The following is a 22,224-nucleotide window of genomic DNA, read 5'->3' as shown; positions in this document are numbered from 1 at the left end:
CCCTGGCCTGAAGTGCCGGCATCCCACATGGGTGCCGGTTCGAGTCCCGGTTGCTCCTCTTCCAATCCAGCTCTCTGCTATGGCCTGGGAAAGCAGTAGAAGATGACCCAAGTGCTTGGGCCCCTGCACCCGCGTGGGAGACCCGGAGGAAGCTCCTGGCTCCTGGCTTTGGATTGGCGCAGCTTCAGCCATTGCAACCATTTTGGGAGTGAACCAGCGGATGGAAGACCTCTCACTGTCTGTAGCTATGCCTTTTAAATAAATAAATCTTTTTTATTTTTAAAGCCAACATATGGAAGATCAATCTCTCTGTCTCTCCTTCTCTCTCTGTAACTCGGCCTTTCAAATAGGTAAATATTTTTTTAAAAAGGGCCATGTAGTGAAAACCAAACTTATCTCCCCCTATCTGCACCCTAAGTGTGCACCTGTCAGGATGCACCTGCTACTGATAATTTGTAGGTTATTATAGGGAGTTATATATCCCCACCCCTTTTACTTATTATTTTTTGAAGATTTATTTTTAAAAATATTTTATTTGAGCCGGCGCCGCGGCTCAGTAGGCTAATCCTCTGCCTTGCGGCGCCAGCACACCGGGTTCTAGTCCCGGTCGGGGCACCGATCCTGTCCCGGTTGCCCCTCTTCCAGGCCAGCTCTCTGCTGTGGCCAGGGAGTGCAGTGGAGGATGGCCCAAGTGCTTGGGCCCTGCACCTGCATGGGAGACCAGGAGAAGCACCTGGCTCCTGCCATCGGAACAGCGTGGTGCGCCGGCCATAGCGCGCCTACCGCGGCGGCCGTTGGAGGGTGAACGAAAGGCAAAGGAAGACCTTTCTCTCTGTCTCCCTCTACTGTCCACTTTGCCTGTCCAAAAAAAAAATATATATATATATATATATATTATTTGTTTATTTGACAGGCAGAGTGGTAGAGACAGAGCAAGAGGTCATTCATCTGCTGGTTCACTCCCCAAATGGCTACAATGGCCAGAGCTGGGCCAGTCCAAAGCCAGGAGCCAGGAGCTTCTTTCAGGTCTTCCACATGGGTGCAGGGGCCCAAGCACTTGGGCCATCTTCTACTGCTTTCCCAGGCCACAGCAGAGAGCTGGATCGGAAGTGGAGCAGCCAGGTCTTGAACCGGTGCCCCTATGGGATGCTGGTGCCGCAGGCAGAGGTTTAACTATCCACACCACAGCACTGGCTCCTATTTATTTATCTGGAAGCCAGAGTTAGAGGGAGAGACTGAGAGACATCGTTTCACTCCCTAGATAGCCACAACAGCTGGGGCTGACCGGCCGAAGCCAGCGGCTTCATCCAGCTCTCCTGATGTAGATGGCAGGGGCCCAAACACTTGGGCCGTCTTTCTCTGCCTTTCCCAGGGCATTCAAAGGGAGCTGGACCAGAAGTGGAGCAGCCGGGCTTTGAACTGGTGCCCATATGGGATGCCGGCGCTGCAGTGGGTGGCGGCTTAACTTGCTGCGCCACAGTGCTGGCCCCTCCTGCACCCATTTTTGCTTTTACAAACCACGCTGCAAGTGAGTCGGTAGATTTGCCCGTCAGCCCGAAGCAGGGAGCAGGTATGGGCCCCAGTCCCGCACAGACGCATCAGAAGCCCTTGTTGTCATGGAGATCTCATCTGCCTGTGGGGACTTCCCCCAAGTGGCCCGGGCAGAGGCCGCGTCCTTGCCAGTGGTCCAGCTTCTCGGGCATGTGGGACTGGGTGAAGCTCAAAGTCCTGTTTCCTGCCCCGTGGCCAGCTGGGCTGGTACCAAGTATCCCGGCCTGTCTCGTCTGATGGGGAAAAGGCCGCTTCTGACTTCCAGCTCCCCGCTTGGGTGTTCTGGCTCACAGGGTGGCAACTGGAGCTCGGACTGCTGTTTGGCTTCTACGCTCAGACTACAGCTCTAGAAACATTTGAGTTCCTTCTCTGTGAAGCTCGGGGGCGAATCCTCTGGTTCACTCCCCCAAATGGCTGCAACAGCTAGGCCTGGGGCAAGCTGAAGCCAGGAGCCAGGAGCTCCATCCGGGTCTCCCGCGTGGGTGCAGGGGCCCAAGGACCTGGACCACCTTCACTGCTTTCCCAGGTGCACTAGCAGGGAGCTGGGTCGGAAGTGGAGCAGCCAGGACTCAAACTGGTGCCCATGTGGGATGCCGGCACTGCAGGCAGTGGCTTTACCTACTAGGCCACAGCACTGGCACCCCTACTTTTTTTTTTGAAGGGAGACAGGGTGCACCCTGGGTTCTCATGGGAAGAGGGGAGGTGCTGTGGTTTCAGAACGAGATTGCTGGATAAGTACTGGCTGGAAGACCTGCTTAGCGCTTTTCCACCGAAAGAAAAATGAGGTTGATACTGACGATAAATCCGCTCGGAGCTGGCTTCGGATTTTCTGCTTTATCCTGGATGTCCTACCCAGTAGCGCCGGGTTCTGGCGACATCCCACCTGGGTCAGACTTCTTCCCACGTGACACCGTTCAGTTTTTGCCCATCTGTTTTGGTGGTGTGGCAGGGGGACGGGATCACGGGGTGGATCAGAACTCTGGCTTGTCTGGATTTTGCACACAAGCGTTTTTTTTAAAATGCTTATTGCATCCCCAAAGTCTTTTTTTTTTTTTTTTTTTTTTTTTGACAGGCAGAGTGGATAGTGAGAGAGAGACAGAGAGAAAGGTCTTCCTTTTTGCCGTTGGTTCACCCTCCAGTGGCTGCTGCGGCTGGTGCACCACGCTGATCCGAAGCCAGGAGCCAGGTGCTTCTGGTCTCCCATGGGGTGCGGGGCCCAAGCACTTGGGCCATCCTCCACTGCCTTCCCGGGCCACAGCAGAGAGCTGGCCTGGAAGAGGGGCAACCGGGATAGAATCCGGCACCCCAACCGGGACTAGAACCCGGTGTGCCAGCGCCGCAAGGTGGAGGATTAGCCTATTGAGCCATGGCGCTGGCCCCCCAAAGTCTTGACTGCAGAAGGCTTCATTTCAAACTGAAAAGCTTCTACACAGCGAGGGAAACCATCGAGAACAAAGAGACGGTTAACAGAACAAACCATCGAGAACAAAGAGACGGTTAACAGAAGGAGAGAAAACATTTGCAAAGTGTACATCTGATAAGGAGTCCATAGCCAGAATGTTTAAGGAACTCAAGCAGCTCAGGGGCCACAACAGTAAATCACAAATAATCTGATGTCAAAAGTGGGTAAGAGGTGGAGGCAGAGTTAGGATGCTCGCTGGGATACCCACGTCTCGTGTCTGAGTGCCTGGGTTTACGTCCCAGCTCCACTTCCAATCCAGCTCCCTGCTAGTGCACCTGGGAGGCGGAAGTGATGGCCCCAGTGCTTGGGCCCCTGCCGCCCATGTGGGAGACCCGGATGGAGCTCCTGGCTCCCGGCTTCAGCCTGGCCCGGCCCTGGCTGTTGGGGGCATTTGGGGAGTGACCCAGCAGGTGGAAGATCTCTTTGTTGCCGCCTTTCAAATAAATAAAAGCACCCCCCCCCTCCCCGAAGTGAAGACATCACGCAAGTGCAGAGAAAGCGTGAAGGATAAATAGAACCAGCCGCCAGCTCCAGCAGCAGCGCTGTCCCCCAGTGACCCCCGCCACTCCCCGTGCTATTTTAGAATGGGGCCTGTCAGCGTTTGTTTTCCTCACTGGGTGCCTTTTGCAAGGACCAGCTTAGGCCAGGTGCTGGGGCTCCGGGCTGAGCTCTGTGGAAGCCGGGGGTTCTGGGAGGACGCCAGCAGCATGGCAGCCTGTGGGGTCCGCGGAGGGCAGCAGTGACCCCGGGCCCTTGAATGGGCCCCTGGCCGAGCACAAGGCTTGGTTTGTTCCTTAGGACTGCTGTATGAATTGCTACCCATGGAGTGGCTTCGGGCCACAGAAATGTCCCAGCCAGGGGCGGCCTGAAGTCACACATCAAGGCATCCATAGGGTTAGTTTTTTTTTTTTTTTCCCCAGATTTATTTTATTTATATAGATACAGAGTGGCGAGAGAGAGAGGTCTTCTATCTGCTGGTTCACTCTGTAAATGGCCACAATGGCCAAGGCTGGGCCTGGCCAAAGCCAGGAGCCAGGAGCTCCATCCGGGTCTCCCACGTGGGTGCAGGGGCCCAAGTGTTGGGCCAACACCCAGTGCATTAGCAGGGAGCTGGATCTGAAGTGGAGCAGCCGGGACTCCACCCAGCACTCATGTGGGATGCCGGTGTCGCGGGCTTAACCTGCTGTACCGCAATGCCAGCCCCTCTCTACATGTCTTATTTTTTATGGTTTATTTTATTTATTTGAGAGGCACAGTCACAGAGAGAGCTGTGTGTGGGTGTGTGAGGGGGGTCTTCCGTCCGCTGGTTCACTCCCCAGATGGCTGCAATGGTCGGACCTGGGCCGATCTGAAGCTGGGAGCCAGGAGCTCCATCCGGTCTCCCACGCAGGTGCAGGGGCCCAAGGACCTGGGCCATCTTCCACTGCTTTCCCAGGCCACAGCAGAGAGCTGGATGGGAAGTGGAGCAGCTGGGACTAGAACCAGTGCCGCGCCCATGTGGGATGCCGGCACTGCAGATGGCGGCTTTACCCGCTACGTCCCAGCGCCGGCCCCTGTGTGCATCTTAATACTGCTTTCTGCTACCCCCAAGTAGCAACTCTCTGGCCTGGTGGTTGGTCCTGGGATCGTCCATGTTTTACAAAAGGGTGACCGAAGCCGGAGGAAACCTTTGCCTGAAGACAAGGAGCAGCATGGGATGCCGGCCAGCCTGGCTCCGGGCCCCTGCCATCCTCCACTCAGGTTGCCCGCAGGCAGTGTTAGAAACGGTCCCTGGGACGGTGCCCCGTGTCACAGCCTGCGGGAGCTGTGTGACACAATCGCTCTGGAGGCTGCAGATTCGTGGGTGCCAGGCACGGGCCGGGGTCAGAGGGCACAGAAACGTGGGGGGCTGGGGGACACAGACGTGGCATCCGTCCATCTCTGGGCGCTGATCGTGCAGAGTAGGGCTGGGGGCTGCAGGCTCATTCGGGAGGAGGAGGGGGCCAGGAGCCAATGAGGAGGTAACCAGGTGACAGGCTATTTTTTTAAAGATTTATTTAGTTATTTTTTGAAGATTTATTTGCTTATTTGAAAGGCAGAGTGACAGGGAGAAAGAGATCTTCCATCCACTGGTTCATTCCCCAGATGGCCACAAAGGCCAGAGCTGGGCTGATCCAAAGCCAGGAGTTTCTTCCAGGTCCCCCAGATGGGTGCAGGGGCCCAGGCACTTGGGGCATCTTCTGCCGCTTTCCCAGGTGCATTAGCAGGGAGCTGGATTGGAAGAGGAGCAGCCGGGACTCGAACTGGTGGCTGATGCTTCAGGTGGGAGCTTTACCCACTAAGCCACAGACCTAGTCCCAACTGCTTTTCAAATAAATACATAAAGTTGTTTTTTTTTTTTTTTTTTTTTTTCGACAGGTAGAGTGGATAGTGAGAGAGAGAGACAGAGAGAAAGGTCTTCCTTTTTGCCATTGGTTCACCCTCCAATGGCCGCTGTGGCCGGCGCATCTCGCTGATCCGAAGCCAGGAGCCAGGTGCTTCTCCCGGTCTCCCATGCGGGTGCAGGGCCCAAGGCCTTGGGCCATCCTCCACTGCCTTCCCGGGCCATAGCAGAGAGCTGGCCTGGAAGAGGGGCAACCGGGATAGAATCCGGCGCCCCAACCGGGACTAGAACCCGGTGTGCCGGCGCCACAAGGCGGAGGATTAGCCTGTTGAGCCACGGTGCTGGCCATAAAGTCTTAAAAGAAGAAAAAGGCCTAGCAGACAGTGCTGGGGAGGGGTGTGGAAGCCAGCGGAGGCCAGAGGTCCCCAGCAGGACAGCGGGGGCCACGCCCCGGTCTCGGCTCAGCACCTCTCGCCGCGGGGATCTGCTTCCCGTGCCCTGGTAGAGCTTTTGGGATGAAAGCCCCAGCACGGAGCAGCGCTCCGTACGGATGTCGGAGCCGTCGCTCCATCTCCAGGCCGTCGGCCTTCTCTGTGGCTGGCTCAACAAGCGGGCACTGCTGACCTTCAGTGTCCACGGGCCCCTGAGGGTGCCAGAGTCCCCGGACGCTCAAGTCCCACCAGGGCTCATGCTTGCATGGAGCCCACACACATCTGCCCACAGAGAGAGAAGGAGACCAATTTTCCATCCACTTTCTCACTCCCTACATGGCCACAATGGCCAGGACTGGGCCAGGCTGAAGCCAGGAGCCTGGAGCTCCATCCGGGTCTCCCACGTGGGCGCAGGGCCCAGGCACAGGGACCATCTGCTGCTGCTTCCCCAGGTGTGAGCAGAGAGTGGATCACAAGCTGGGATTTGAACTGGCGCTCTGGAATGGGATACTGATGCTTAGGTAGCCTAACCTGTGGCAAAACACCTGCCCTGACTTTTTTTTTTTTAAGTAATGATTGCTTTTTAAAATTTTATTTATTTTGGGGCCGGCATTGTGGTGTGGTAGGCTAAGCCTCTGCCTACAGCACCTGAATCCCATATGGGCGCCAGTTCGAGTCCCGGCTGCTCCACTTCCGATCCAGCTCTCTGCTGTGGCCTGGGGAGAGCAGTGGAGGATGAAGTCCTTGAGTCCATGTATGCACGTGGGAGACTCAGAAGAAGCTCCTGGCTTCAGATTGGTCCAGCCCTGGCCATTGTGGCCATCTGGGGAGTGACCCAGTGGATGGAAGACCTCTCTCTCTCTCTCTCCCTCCCTCTCTTTGTGTGTAACTCGGCTTCTCAAATAAATAAAATCTTAAAAAAATTTTTTAAATTTTATTTGAAAGAGAAATAGGAACAGATAGACACAGATCTCTTATGTGCTGGTTCACTCTCCAAAAGCTTACAATAGCCAACATTGAGCCAAGCCAAAGCCAGGAGCCAGAAACAACCCAGATTTCCCACATGAGTGGTAGGGACCCAAACACTTTTTTTCTTTTTTAAAAAATCATTTTATTTGAAAGGCTGGTTCACTCCCCCAAATGGCCGTAACAGCCAGGGGAGCCAGGAGCTTCCTCCGGGTCTCCCGTGTGGGTGGAGTGGAACCACCTTCCACTGCTTTCTCTGGAGCATTAGCAGGGAGCTGGATCAGAAGTGGAGCAGCCGGATCTCAAAACGTGCCCGTAGGGGGCGCCGGTGTCGCAGGCAGAGGCTTAACCTGCTGTGCCACAGCAGCGGCCCCCTCTTCCATACTTTAAATCATCTCTAGATTACTTGCAATACCTAATATAATGGAAACGGAACCTAAATAATGATTGCACTGCATCGTTTAAGGAGCTGACCAGGAGAAAGTCTGCACGCATTCAGGACTGGGTGCAGCCCCCTCCCCCAGACGTTGTCCACCGCTGGGCTGCCCTTGGTTCACCTGCAACTGCGCACAGTGCAGACACAGAGGGGCAGCTGTGTCTGGCTGTGCGGTGTGCTTGCTCCTCCTCCTGTCCACAGGGCAGGTGTCTGGGCCCCGCCCTCTGCCGGTTCTGACTTCAGTCTGCAGTGGGGCCAGGGGTCTGCACAAACAGCCCTGGGGATCCTGGGAGGAGCAGCCCGGGGCTGGGGGAGCCAGCGAGGTCCTGCCCCTCGCTGCTGTGGGCCAGCCCCCTGCTCTGCACCATCATCTCCTCGGGGGGTCACTGTGCAGGGCGGGAGTGGGATGCGGACCAAGGTTGCACCCCTTTCTTCTAGCACAATCTGTTGACACCCAGGCCTGAGCACTGTGACTGGCATAGCTCAGGGAAGCGAGACTGGACTGGGGATGGGTTAGAGCCAGGCCTCCAAGAACAGGCTGGTTTAGGGAAGAAGGGATCCCCGGGGCCGCCCGTAGGGCACAGCGGGTCCAACTGTGGCCTTTGACACCAGTTACCTGTGGGCACGCCTGTTTGAGGCCCGACTGCTCTACTTCCTATCCGGCTCCCTGCTGATGCACTGGGAAACCAGTAGAAGATGGCCAAGTCCTTGGGCCCCTGCACCCACATGGGAGACCCGGATGGAGCCCCTGGCTCTGGCTGTTGTGGCCATCTGGGGCGGGAACCAGCAGATGGAAGATTGATCTCTCTCTCTCTCTCTCTCTCTCTCTCTCTCTCTCTCTGTATTTTTGAAAAATTTTATTTATTTGAAAGGCAGAGTTATGGAGGGAGGGGGGGAGAGAGAGAGAGAGAGGTCTTCCATCTGCTGCTTCACTCCCCAAATGGCCACAATGGCTGGAGCTGGGCTGATCCGAAGCCAGGAGCCAGGAGCTTCTTCCAGGTCTCCCACGCAGGTGCAGGGGCCCAAGGACTTGGGCCATCTTCTACTGTTTTCCCAGGCCACAGCAGAGAGCTGGATCGGAAGTGGAGCAGCCGGCACTCTAACAAGCGCCCATATGGGATGCCGGCACTGCAGGCGGTGGCTTTACCTGCCACACCACAGCACCGGCTCCCTCACTCTGGATTTTGAACATGTGAATAAATAAATATTAAAAAAAAAAATGGCATCCCCAAGCGAGAACCAAGGCCGTGAGGCAGGACCGGGGCCGCTGGCCGCCCCCTTTGCCTGGAGCCCACAGATCCCGGAGACACAGCAGCAGGGCCTAAGTCTCAGAGAGAGAGGCAGGACAGCGTCGTGGGCATCGGCGATGCGCCTGGTGGGCAGGGGCTTTTGTAAAGCTATGAGGAGAAGGGGTGTCTGTGGGCTCGTGACCCTGGAGGCCCAAGGTGGAGGGGCTGCATCTGGTGGGGGGTAGGGGTGGGGGGCCTTGATGGGCGGGGGCTGCGCCAGTCTGCGAGGGGGGGCATGACTGTGCCAGCCCGCGAGTTCTCTCTCACACTTTGGGGAGATGACTCTGGGGGCCAGGGCACGGGCACGGAGCCGTGGCGTGGGGAGCGGGATCCAGGCTGAGACTCGTGGGTGGTGGGATTGGTAAACTGGGGAGGGGGTGCCAGAAACATCTCCTGCGCTTGCTCGGTGGGGTGGGTGGTGTTAAATAGGCTCCACCCACACCTGTCTCGTTCCTCCCCGGAGAGAGTGACCCATAGCCGGGCCTGGCGCCTGCTTGATTGCTGCAGGCCTGGGAAGCCAGTGGCCGGTGGGGAGGGTTAGTGACCCATCCGAGGTCGTGTGCTGGTCCCTGTCCTCCCACCACACTGGTGCGCGTGCTCCCGGGGAACCCGGGGCAGGAGGTGACTGAAGAGGCGCTGCCGGCAGCCCCTGTCCGCAGGTGTCAGGCCTCTGCCTCCTTGCCAGGCATGGATGCCGGGCGTGACCTGGGCCCCGGCCTTCCAGGAGCCCCCAGCCTAGCTGGGGAGGTGAGTGGAAACCACCAGAGAACCGCAAGTGCGCAGTGCGGGGCAGGTGAGGCTGGGGCATTTTAGGGTGGGCTTTGAAGGTTACAGAGGAGTTTACTGCCAGCATGGGAAGTGTGGCCAAAGCTGGACTCAGCACGTCTTGGGAATTAACGCAATGCAGCGAGGAATTGCCGACTGCCCCTGAGCGGATGGGGTGCACCGGGCCATAAGAACCAAGGGTGTCTGTGGGCTGACATGAGAGGAACCGCTTCCCTCCTCACCGCTTATAAACTCCACTCACCGGTGACTGCCCTCCGGCTCTGCACGCCTTTCCTGCATCGCCCGGGCCAGCAGGCAGCTCCCAGCTGGGCGGCGTTCCCCTCCCTGTCTTTTATTTTATTTTTTAAGATTTATTTTTATTTATTTGAAAGGCAGAGTTACAGAGAGAGAGACGCACACACACAGAGTGAGAAAGAGACCCGTTTGCTAGTTCACTCCCCAGATGGCCACAATAGCCAGGGCTGGGCCAGGCCGAAGCCAGGAGCCAGGAGCTCCATCCAGGTCTCCGACGTGGGTGCAGGGGCCCAAGCACATGGGCCGTCTTCTACTGCTTTCCCAGGCCACAGCAGAGAGCTGGATCGGAAGTGGAGCAGCCGGGTCTCAAACCCGCGCCCATATAGGATGCCCGCGCTTCAGGCCAGGGCGTTAACCCGCTGCACCACAGCACCGGCCCCAACAATGGCGGCTTTACCTGCTGCGCTACAGTGCTGGACCCCCATCTCCCTCAGTCTTGTAGCTGGTTGGGAGTGGGCACAGAGGGTGTGTGTGTGGGTGGGTGGGTGGGGACAGCGTGGGCACGTGGGACGTGGAGGCTGCTGGCCTTGGGATTGCCCAATCCAGAGCTGCAGGCTCCTCCCACCTCCCCAAGAAGCGAGCACCTCGCTCGGAGCCAGTGTTCCCATTGTCCGGCGGAGGCTGCTGTGACCCCGGGCTCAGTGTGTGAGTCGCGTGACTCCCCCGCCCCGCCGGCCAGCACCCCCCGCCTGGCTGTGTTTGTCCATCGCGTGGGTCGATCGCCCAAACAGAACTAGTGCGTGCAAAGTTCAGCCTTGGTGATCTGGGGCCGCTCTGCACCTGGACCCTGGCTCTCGCCCCACTTCCGGGGAAGACCCTGGCGCCTGAATCCCAGTTTAGAAAGTGCCGATGTCGTCAGCGCTTGTGAAAGACACCGAGAGAGAGCAGGAGGAGGCTGGCCCCGGATGCTGCCCCACTGAGGCTGGGCTGACGTCCTGACGGGCCCCCTGTGCGTGGAAAATGCACGGAGCCCCCTAACCGCCGCCCGTCCTAGCCCCATGACACAGCCCACCGCAGAGTGCCAGGCGCGTCCTCTCGTTACTGCGGGCATCCAGACAGAGGACAGTGTAGCCAGGGAACAGATCCGCGTGCAACACCAGCAGTACACGGCCAGCAGCACGGCGCAGCCTGCCACACCCATATCCCATGTGAGTGCCGGCTCGGGTCCCAGCTGTTCCATTTCCGATCCGGCTCCTTGCTAATGGCCTGGGAAAGCCGCCGAAGATGGCCCACGTGCTCGGGAGACCTGGATGAAGCCTCTGGCTTTGGTCTGGCCCAAAGAGAGTGAAACAGCAGATGGAAGATTTCTCCCCCCCCCCTTGCCTTTCAAGTAAATAAATTAATTAATTAAAAAAAAAAACACCTCGAGGTACAGTTTGACCTGAATGCGGATCGCGCTCAGCCCACAGGAACGTCGGGAGGGACACAGGTGGAGCCGTCTGTGCAGCTCGGGCCGGGAGATTCCAGGAAGACAGGAGTGCTGGGGAGGTGCCGGCCACAGAATCCGAGCTGTGCACTGAACTGGAGTGGGCGGGGCTTCCAGGCTCTGGACGGGGGAAAGTCCAGGGGCCTTGGGCGCTCTGCCCTGGGGAACCTCTGCCCCCACCTCACCCGCTACAGAAAGAGGACCTCCCTGGCCCCGTGGCTCCCTCAGGGGCCCCAGGTCTCCGTCTGTGGGTCCAGCACCCCGACGCCTGGGTAGCTGAGCTCTTATATGTCCAGGTCCCTACCCGGGTCACCCTGGAGTCCAGGGGAGGAGCAGCCGGGCGCTCTCTCTGGGGACGGAGAGTGCAGCAAGTGGGAGTGCAGGACACTGCGTCTAGTGTCCACTGTGCGTGGGGCTGCCTCCCAGGAGCCCAAAGTCCGAGTCAGCGCTAAAGTCATGAACAGGCGCCCTCCTTGGGTGGGGGGACTCCGAGCCCGGGCCCGGCAGCCCCAAAGTCCACTCATTTGAGTCTCTGGAAATGATCAGGAACAGAGTTTGGTCTGGCATCAGTTGAGCCTGGACAGACTGGCTGGGCTTGGCATGTTTTGTTCTTTATTTATTTTTATTTTATTTATTTGACAGAGTTAGAAAGAGAGAGAGAGAGAAAGGTCTTCCTTCGATTGGTTCACTCCCCAAATGGCCGATACGGCCAGTGCTGTGCCGATCTGAAGCCAGGAGCCAGGTGCTTCCTCCTGGTCTCCCATGCGGGTGCAGGGCCCAAGCACCAGGGCCATCCTCCACTGCCTTCCCGGGCCACAGCAGAGAGCTGGACTGGAAGAGGAGCAACCAGGACAGAACTGGCGCCCCAACTGGGACTAAAACCCGGGGTGCTGGCACCGCAGGTGGAGGATTAGCCAAGTAAGCCAAAGTGCTAGCCTGTTCTTTACTTTAAAAAAAAAATTTATTTATTTGAAAGTCAGATTTGCACAGAGAGGAAGAGAGGGAGGGGAGGGGCGGGAAGGGGAGAGGTGAGGTGAGGCAGAGAGAGAGAGAGAGAGGTCTTCCATCCTCTGGTTCACCCCCCAACTGGCCACAATAGCCAGAGCTGTGCCAATCTGCAGCCAGGAGCCAGGAGCTTCTTCCAGGTCTCCCACGTGGGTGTAGGAGCCCAAGCCCTTGGTTCATCTGCTTTCCCAGGTTGTAACAGAGAGCTGGATTGGAAGAGGAGCAGCCGAGACTCAAACTGGCGCCTGTATAGGATGCTGGTGCTGCAGGCGAAGGCTTAGCCTACTACACCACAGCGCCAGCCCCGGTTCTTTACATTTTTGTTTATTTAATTTACCTGAAAGACTGGACAGAGGTCTCCCACCTGCTGGTTCACTCCCCAGGACCTGCATCCGGGTCCCCCACCTGAGTGGCAGGAACCTAAATGCTTGAGCCCTCACCTGCTGCCTCCCAGGTGCGTTAGCAGGACGCTGGATTGGAAGCAGAGGAGCTGGGACTCAGTGCAGCCATTACCATATGGGGTGCAGGTGTCCCGAGCAGCGTCACCCCGCTGAGCCTTAACACCAGCCCCACAAATGTGCTATGTGTAAAATATACATAACACGGCTGGTGCCGCGGCTCAACAGGCTAATCCTCCACCTGCGGCGCCGGTACCGCGGGTTCTAGTCCCAGTTGGGGCACCAGTTCTGTCCCGGTTGCTCTTCCAGGCCAGCTCTCTGCTGTGGCCCAGGAGGGTAGTGGGATGGCCCTGGTGCTTGGGCCCTGCACCCGCATGGGAGACCAGGAGGAAGCACCTGGCTCCTGGCTTCGGATCGGCGCAGCGCCAGCTTTAGCGGCCATTTGGGGGTGAACCAACGGAAGGAAGACCTTTCTATCTCTGTCTCTCACTGTCTAACTCTGCCTGTCAAAAAAAAAACTTTAAAGATTTACTTATTTACTAAAAGTATTAACAAATTTAAAAGATTTACTTATTTATTTGAAAGGCAGAGAGAGAGATCTTCTATCTCTGTTTCACTCCCCAGATGGCCAGGGAGGAGCCAGGAGCTCCATCCGGGTCTCCCACGTGGATGCAGGGACCCAAGCCCTTGGGCCGTCTTCTGTCGCATGTTAGTAGGGAGCTGGATTAGAAGTGGAGCAAGCAGCCGGGACTCGAACTGGTGCTCGTATGGGATGCTAGTGACAAGGGGCAGGGGCTTAACCCACTGCGCCACACTGCCTTCCCCGGAATCTTTTAGAAATGAATTTGTGGGGCCAGCACGTTGGCATAGCAGGTGAAGCCGCCTTCTGTGGCGCCGGCATCCCCTGTGGGCGCTGGTTCGAGTCCCGGCTGCTCCACTTCCAGGCCAGCTCCCTGCTGGTGCACCTGGGAAAGCCCGGAGGAGGGCTCCAGTGCTTGGGCCCCTGCACCCATGTGGGAGACTCAGAAGAAGCTCCTGGCTCCTGGCTTTGGCCTGGCCCAGCCCTGGCCATTGCAGCCATTTGGGGAGTGAACCAGCAAATAGAAGATCTCTGTCTCTTTCTCTCTTTCTGTAACTCTGATTTTCAAATAAATAAATGAATCTTTTTTTAAAAAAATGAGCTTTTATGTACAGTAGACAGAGGGCATTGGCTCCCCCGTCCCCCAGATACCAGAATCCACGGTGGCTCAAGCGCCCTCGGTAAAGTGACACAGTGTTTGCACAGAGCCTGCGTCTGTGTTAAATCCGCTCTGGATGACTCATACGGCCCAATGCAATGTCAGTCCTGTGTACGCAGCTGTTACACTGTATCCCGTGGGACACACGTGCTCAGTCCAACGGTGTTATCTGTCCACACCTGGAGCCGCCAGCCCGCTGCGCGTCTCCTCTGCCCGGCTTCCCTCTCTCTCCACCGGGACACCCGTGAGGCCCGCCCGGGTTGTTGCACACGGCTGCAGCATGGTCTTTGGTGGCGTCATGTGATATGCCACACACGTGTTCTGTCTCCTGGGGGGGGGGGCCGCTGGGCTGCAGCGCTGTCAGGTGCCCCCGGCCCCGCCCGAGGTGAAACCCATGGGGAGGCAGGAGGGAGGGGGCCCCTGCTGCTTGGGGCAGAAGCAGAGTGGCCTTTGCAGCCACTTGGGGAGTGAACCAGCGGATGGAGGATCTCTCTCTCTCTTTCCCCTCTCTCTCTCTCTCCTCTCTCTCTCTCCCTCTCCCTCTCCCCCTCCCTCTCCCTCTCCCTCTCTCCATCATGCTCCCTTTCAGGTAAAGATTTATTTATCTGAAATGGAGAGGGACACAATGAGACGGGAGAGAGAGAGGAATCTTCCATCTGCTGGTTACTCCGCAGATGGCCAGGCTGAAGCCAGGAGCCAGGAGCTCCATCCGGGTCTCCCACGTGGGTGCAGGGGCCCACGCAGTTGAGCCGTCTTCAGCTGCTTTTCCAGGCGCATTAGCAGGGAACTGGACCAGAAGTGCCGCAGCCGGGACTCGAGCCAGTGCTCTGATGGGATGCGTTGTCCCGGGCAGCAGCTCCGCCCCATCGCCCCGGCAGGTTCTAGGCAGACACATGGCAGGGCGTCCTCAGGAGGAGAGCCAAGTTCTGCACACAGACGCGTTGGCCCGAGAGGGTGCCGTGAGCCCACCTCACCGAGGCTGCTGGGAGCTGGGGCACCTGTCCCAGGGCACCCAGCTGGTGAGGGGCGGCCTGGAGCCTGCCCGCACCTGTGATCCTGCCTTCCCGTTGACACAGAGATGCATCCTTGGCAGGCGACTCGGGGGAGGAGTCCCCAGCTCTGCCCCAAGAGTCACCGTTAAGGAATGTGAGGGCCTCAGCCTCACCCACCAGACGACTTGGGGAGACCAGAGCGGGCAGAGCCCCTGAGGGAGGGGCTCGCCCTCGGGGGCTTTCTCTGACCTGGCCGGGGCGGCCGGGCTGGGCCTTTCCAGCAATGGACCTATAAGGACTTGCGGGGGCACCTGGAGTGACCAGAGTGGCAGAGGGGACAGCAGCCGCGTGTGGGGCAACGGAGCGCGGAGCAGGAGGAGCCAGCTCCCCGGCAACGGGCCCGTGGCCAGCAGTTTCCCATGCGAATCGGCTGGGTCTGGTTTTAATTCAACGTAAGTGTGGCCGGCGCCGTGGCTTAACAGGCTAATCCTCCACCTTGCAGTGCCAGCACACCGGGTTCTAGTCCCGGTTGGGGCGCCAGATTCTATCCTGGTTGCCCCTCTTCCAGGCCAGCTCTCTGCTGTGGCCCAGGAAGGCAGTGGAGGATGGCCCAAGGCCTTGGGCCCTGCACCCCGTGGGAGACCAGGAGAAGCACCTGGCTCCTGGCTTCGGATCAGCACAATGCGCAGGCCGCAGCGGCCATTGGAGGGTGAACCAACGGCAAAAAGGAAGACCTTTGTCTCTCTCTCTCTCTCTCTCTCACTATCCACTCTGCCTGTCAAAAAAAAAAAAAAAAGTAAGCGTGTCTCATGTCTCGTCCACACAGTGCCGCTGGTGGTGTGATAACATGGGGCTGGGGCTACAGATTCTGGGGAGGGGAGGAGACAGGTGAGTGCAGACCCCCAGTCCCATATAGCAGCAGAGGCGAGACCGTTGCTGAGGGTGGAGGATGGGGGCGCTGGGCCAGCTGCCCTCCTCGCCCAGCCCCAGAAACAGCGCCAGCACCCCTGCTGGAGCGGAAACCAGGGAGGGTGCTAAGCTGATCTGCTCCGCTCCCAACATCCTAGCCCATTTGCCTGGCCCCGCCCCCTCATCTCAGTGACCACGTGAGTGACCACTGTGTCCCACCTGCCTCCTCTACCCCATCACTGCAGCCCAGAGTGGCCCCTGCCTCTGTGAACACACACATACACACACACACACACGGTGTCACTGGCTACCTTGTTGCTGCCACAGGGCCTTTGCACATCTTTCCCCCCAACCCCAGCCCCAACCTGTGCAGCTCCCTGTTTATTCCAGCCTCACCTCCGGCACCGCCTCTCAGGGAGGCCACCCTGAAAAACACTGTTTGGTTTTGGTAATATCATTTTTAAAATTTAAGATTTATTTATTCGAGAAGTAGAGTTACGGAGAAAGGGAGAGACAGAAAGATCTTCCACCTGCTGGTTCACTCCTCAAAGGGCCGTAATAGCCCAGGCTGTGCTAGGCGGAAACCAGGAGCCCAGTGCTGCTTCTGGGTCTCCCACACAGGTGCAGGGCCCAAGCACTTGAGCCATCTCCCACTGCTTTCCCAGGCCATAGCAGGGAGCTGGATTGGAAGTGGAGCAGCCGGGTCTTGAACTGGCACCGTTACGGGATGCCGGTGTCGCAGGTGGCAGTTTAACCCATTGCGCCACGATGCTGGCCCCCAGCCTGTGCTCCACCTGGAGGGCACACCCACCTGACGTGCGCCCCTGCCCTCCACGCCCACCTGCCCACCGGTGTCACCCTGCTCTGTTCCCCATGCCCCAGCCGCCACAGCGAGCTGGCTCACCCTGGGACGCTCGCGAGCCACCTGCTGCCCATGGAGGCTGGGGCAGTGAGGGCAAGCGCTGGTCTCCAGTGGGCGGTCAGGGAGAGAACCTCAGGCTGTGGGGACAGGGTGACCTCCGGGCTGGTTGTAAAAGCAGTGGAATGGACAGTTGCCAGCACACGGGTAGGGATGTGTATCCCTGGGGTGCGTAAGACCGGGGTGGGGTTAGCGCTGGACATGCAGTGTCACAGGTGATCCGGACTCCAACAGATGAGCTGAGAAAGTCTGTCTCCACGGGAAAGTCTGTCCCCCAGGAGAGACCCCATCAGAGCTCCGAGCTCTCCCCCGGTTCCTGCCGAAGACTGTTTTAGGAGCAAACTTTTTTTTTTTTTTTTTACAGGCAGAGTGGATAGTGAGAGAGACAGACAGAGAGAAAGGTCTTCCTTTTTGCCGTTGGTTCACCCCTCCAATGGCCGCTGTGGCCGGCGCATCTCGCTGATCCGAAGGCAGGAGCCAGGTGCTTCTCCTGGTCTCCCATGCGGGTGCAGGGCCCAAGCACTTGGGCCATCCTCCACTGCCTTCCCGGGCCACAGCAGAGAGCTGGCCTGGAAGAGGGGCAACCGGGATAGAATCCGGCACCCCAAGCGGGACTAGAACCCGGTGGGCTGGCGCCGCAAGGCGGAGGATTAGCCTGTTGAGCCACGGCGCCGGCCTTTAGGAGCAAACTTTTAATCCAGACCTGTCTCCCGTTCCTTCCCCACCCTGGTCCCCAGATCCTATTTTTTATAAATGCATCTTTAAAAAAAAAATAAGAACAATTTATTTGAAAGGCAGAGTGATAGGGAGAGACAGATCTTGCATCCACTGGTTCACTCCCCAAATGGATGCAATGGTTGGGGCTGGGCCAGGGTGAAGTCCAGAGCCTGGAGCTCCATCCGGGTCTCCCACGTGGGTGGCGGGGACTCAGGTACTTGGCCATCTTCTTCTGCCTTCCCAGTTGCATTAGCAGGGAGCTGGGTCACAGGCAGAGCGGCTGGACTCGAACCGACTCCATCACAGGCAGGGGCTTCACCCAGGGCAGCGCGACACCAGCCCCCTGCACGGGGCTCGTATCTGACGAAGGCCATGGGTGGGCTTTGAAGCCAAACCCCGGGTGTGTCCCCCCAGCTCCCCCACCCCCCGTACCCAGCCTCCCAGGTTTTGCTCGTCCTGAGGTGCCAAAGCGTCACCAGGGGCACATGGCCGCCGGTGTGTGGGAGGGGCAGCACGGCCGAGACAACTTCCAAAGGCACGCACACTGCTTTAACAGAATGTGACAGGAGCGCCTCTGAGCCGGGGAAGACCCAGGGCAGGGCAACCTGGGGGTGGTTTTTTGGTTTCTGTTTTCTTTAAAGTTGTATTTATGTATTTGAAAGGCAGAGTTACAGAAAGAAGGTGAGACACAGAGAGAGATCTTCTATTCGCTGATTGACTCCCCAAGATGGCTGCAACAGCCAGCCCTGGGCCAGGCCAAAGCCAGCAGCCAGGAGCTCCATCCGGGTCTCCGGCGCAGGTGCAGGGGCACAGCACTGGGGCCATCTTCGGCTGCTTTCCCAGGCCATGGCAGGGAGCTGGATCGGAAGTGGAGCTCATTTAGGATGCCAGCACCACAGGCAGCAGCTTCCCCCGCTGTGCCACAGCGCTGGCTGCAGCCTGAGGGTTTTCCTTCCTGGTCTGGGGCAGATCTGACCGGAGGCTGGACGGGTGTGACCCGGCAAGTGGACCGGGGGCAAGGGGCTCGGCAAAGCCGGCCCCCACATCCTGCTCCTGGGCTCCGTTCCTGCAGGTGCACCGAGGGCGCCTGTCACACCAGGGTCTGTAACCACTTCCTGGGGAGTCGGGGAGCCCCTCCGAGGGCCACCTTCCTGCTCCTACTGTCTTCACAAATGCCCAGGAGCCACATTCAGGGGTGGTGCAACCTGGGTGCTGGCCCCCGGGGCCAGGGCTGTGACTTGGCGGTCACTGCGCTTTTCCCCCTTGTTTTCCTGGGCCATGATGAGCATGGTCACTTGGGCCCAGAGCGACCGTTCTGCTGAGAATGCCCCCCCCCGGGAGGCCTGGGGGGCCTGTTTTCCTCCACCACCTCGGGGACCCCATCCCCCAGTTCTGCAGTCTGCACCACCCCATTCCACCGCCACTTCATGGCTGGCTTTTCTAGCTTACGTTCATCCGAAACACCCCCTTACCTCACTTCCTTAAGGAACACATTGGGTAGGGCCGCACTGTGGCACAGCAGGTTAAGCTGTGCCTATGACGCCAGCACCCCACATGGGCACCGGTTCGAGTCCCGGCTGCTCCACTTCCCACCCAGCTCTCTGCTGTGGCCTGGGAAAGCAGCAGAAGATGGCCCCAGTTCTTGGGCCCCTGCACCTGCGCGGGAGACCCGGATGGAGCTCCTGGCTTTGGCTTAGCCTAGCCCTGGCCATTGCAGCCATTTGGGGAGTGGACCAGAGAATAAAGCTCTCTGTCTCTGCTTCTCCCTCTCTCTCCATAACTCTAGTTTTCAAATTAATAATTTTTTAAAAGAAGGAACTTCGGCATAAATTGCCACTGGCCCTCGACCTGCCTTCAGCTTTCTGTCACCCGCGTGCCCAGCACCCGTCCAAGGTGCTCATGGGATTCTGCATGGGTTTGGGTGGCCGCTCTGCCCCCGCACGGGGCCACACCCCGAAGCGCTGTCTCAGCTGTCTGCACTGGGCTCCTGGGGCTGGCCCTCAAACAGGCGACTGAGAGAAGATGGTGGCGGGGGGGGGGGGGTCCTTCCTGCTCCCAGAGGAAGGCAGGAGGCCAGGAAGGTGAGGCCACACGGCCCGCCGCGAGCCCTGCCTGCCTGGGGAAGTTGTCCCAGAATCCTACCTCCTGAGCCTGGAGCGGGCAGCCACTGTGCGGGGGGGTGGTGGTGGGGGGACAGCAGATGGCCAAGAACCTTCTCGGAAGCTTTACCGAGCCATCACGTGTGCAAGCCGCCAGGGACCGGACTCTGCTCACAGACAGGCTGCGCCCTCCATGCCCAGCAGCCCAGTGTCCAAGGACCTCCAGGGCCCACCGTGCTGGGGCAGGTGAGAGGGACCCGCTGTGTCTCCTGGCCCCTGGCCGGCGCTGGCTGCTTCTGTTCACAACATTCTCAGACCCCCAGGACGCAGGAGCACGGGGTCCCTGACCCATGTGTCCTGCTGCACTGGTTCATAAGACCCCACCTCAGGACAGTGCATTGTCCTATAAAGATTTATTTACGGCCGGCGCCGCGGCTCAACAGGCTAATCCTCCGCCTTGCGGCGCCAGCACCCCGAGTTCTAGTCCTGGTCTGGGCGCTGGATTCTGTCCCGGTTGCCCCTCTTCCAGGCCAGCTCTCTGCTGTGGCCAGGGAGTGCAGTGGAGGATGGCCCAAGTGCTTGGGCCCTGCACCCCATGGGAGACCAGGAGAAGCACCTGGCTCCTGCCTTCGGATCAGCGCGGTGTGCCGGCCACAGCGCGCCGGCCGCGGCGGCCATTGGAGGGTGAACCAACGGCAAAAGGAAGACCTCTCTCTCTCTCTCTCTCTCTCACTCTCACTGTCCACTCTGCCTGTCAAAAAAAAAAATATATTATTTGTTCAAAGGCAGAGCGGGGGGAGGGGGGAGACAGAGTGATCTTCCATCTACTGGTTCACTCCCCAGATGGCCGTGGGGCCGGGCCAAGTTGAGACCTGGAACTTCCCCTCGTGGGTGCAGGGGCCCAAGCACTTGGAGCATCTTCGCTGCTTTCCCAGGCGCGTTAGCAAGGAGCTTGGATCCGAAGCGGAGCTGCCGGGACTGGAGCAAGTGCTCCTATGGGCTGCGGGCGTCGCAGGTGGTGGGTTTTCTTTCTTTCTTTCTTTTTTTTTTTTTTTTTTTTTTGGACAGGCAGAGTGGACAGTGAGAGAGAGAGACAGAGAGAAAGGTCTTCCTTTTGCCGTTGGTTCACCCTCCAATGGCCGCCGCGGTAGGCGCGCTGCGGCTGGTGCACCGCGCTGTTCCGATGGCAGGAGCCAGGTGCTTCTCCTGGTCTCCCATGGGGTGCAGGGCCCAAGGACTTGGGCCATCCTCCACTGCACTCCCTGGCCACAGCAGAGAGCTGGCCTGGAAGAGGGGCAACTGAGGTGGTGGGTTTTCTAAAAGCAGTGGACAGTCTCTCAGGCTGGCCCCACGGCCGCCGGCCTCTGCTTCCTACTCCCTGACCTCTGCTGGCTGCATGCCTTCTCTGAGCCCCTCGGCTCCACCGGTTTTAAAAAAACAGGCTGTGACAATGACACGTGGGAGGGGCCAAGAAAGGCGGTCAGTCCGGGCGGCGATGTTGGAGCACGGGCACCTTTCAGGGAGGCAGCAGCTGGGGCAGGGGAAGGCCAGGCCGGGGCATCTGGCTGTGCCCAGTGCAACTCGGGAACAAGTCCAGCCGGAGCGGGCGGTGGGCGGGGGAGCCCGGCTCCCCGCCGGAAGGCCCCTGGCTCACCTCTGCTCTCCGCTCCCCAGGACCGAGTCTCTGCCATCCCGAGCAGGCCTGGGATGGGGAGTGGCGTAAAAGAAGGCTCGGTGGCTCTGCGGGAGGATGCTCAGGCCGTCCTGCCCTCGCCCGTCTCGGCAAAGGCAAGTTCCCCGGCCCCTCCCGCGGGTGTCTCGTGAAGGGGCCCTGATCCCCGGGGGTGGGGTGGGGGTGCCCAGCAGGCCCGGCCTCCTGCCAGGAAGCCCCAGCCTCTCCCAAAATGGGGGGTGGGAGCCACGAGCCCGCTGTGTCCCTGCGAGGAGCCAATGTTCCGGGCTGGAGGTGGGCGCCCCACAGAAGCCTGAACATGCCCCGCCCCAAATTCTCCTGGCTGAACTTGAAAGTGAGTGGCTCGGCCCTGCCCTCCTGGCTCCCAGGCCCTTCTCAAAGTCCACTGGGTGAAAGGTGCGCCCCAGGCCTCCTGACCTTTCCCCCAAATTCCAGGTGAGGTCACCGCCTGCAGGGGGTGGGCCCGAGGGGAGGCAGGCACGCCCCTTGGGAGTTGCGTGTGCTTAGGGCCGGCCCTCGGCACGACGGTGGGAGGGGTCCACAGGAGGGCGCAGGTGCAGGCTGCGGCAACCCCCGCCCCGCCCCGCCCCTGCCCTGAAATCCTGCCCTGAAGGTCACTGGTGGGCGCAGGCAAGGGCCCGCCTTGCCCTGCCTGCCCTCAGTTTTTATCTGTTTGGCCTAGCCCACCCAGGGGGTCTCGCCCTGTCCTGCCGCTGACGCTCTGGTTAGGGGTCCAGCGTTTTCTTGCGTTTCCGGCCAGCATGGCCCCCCATCGGCTGGCAGGTTTGCCCACGTAGTGGACACTGAGACCGTGAGACCCTTCCGGCACCCCCGACCTGAGCCGTGTGCAGACTGGGAGTCCTGGTAGGAAGTGGAGGAAATGGCGTTTGCTGGGACCCCCGTGACCCTGGTCCCAGACAGCACAGCGCGGGAGGCAGGACAGGGCGCCGCGGTCCGCACACGGCCAGGTCGGGCACAGCGCTCCCTTCCTTTGTGGGGCCAGTCCAGCCGGGGGCCCCCAAACGAGGGATGTCCAGGGAAGGCTGACAGCCCCTCCCAGCTGCCGCCCCCTGCAGAGCCGCCCCGCCCCACGCACCCCTGCTCTGACGCCCTGGGCCCTGGGGTCTGTTGCAGAGTGACCACAGGCAAGTGCTCAGCTCCCTCCTGTCCGGGGCCCTGGCCGGCGCCCTCGCCAAGACGGCGGTAGCTCCCCTGGACCGCACCAAAATCATCTTCCAAGGTAAACGCCAT

General features: G+C 59.3%; 1 protein-coding gene across 1 annotated transcript in view; it reads left to right on the top strand.

Moving 5' to 3' along the window:
* SLC25A42 (solute carrier family 25 member 42) overlaps positions 1–22,224 on the top strand; it is a 30,532-nt gene that overhangs the window by 2,576 nt on the left and 5,732 nt on the right. Inside the window, exons 2-3 of the mRNA XM_062178712.1 lie at positions 20,955–21,068; positions 22,108–22,213. Coding sequence (XP_062034696.1) covers positions 20,988–21,068; positions 22,108–22,213 — 187 coding nt within the window. The 5' untranslated portion in view covers positions 20,955–20,987. The remainder of the gene's footprint in view (positions 1–20,954; positions 21,069–22,107; positions 22,214–22,224) is intronic.

Source organism: Lepus europaeus, chromosome 20, assembly GCF_033115175.1.
Source record: "Lepus europaeus isolate LE1 chromosome 20, mLepTim1.pri, whole genome shotgun sequence".
Classification (NCBI taxonomy): Eukaryota; Metazoa; Chordata; class Mammalia; order Lagomorpha; family Leporidae; genus Lepus; species Lepus europaeus.
Note: the sequence above shows the minus strand (reverse complement) of the source record. Positions and strands in the feature narration are given on the sequence as shown.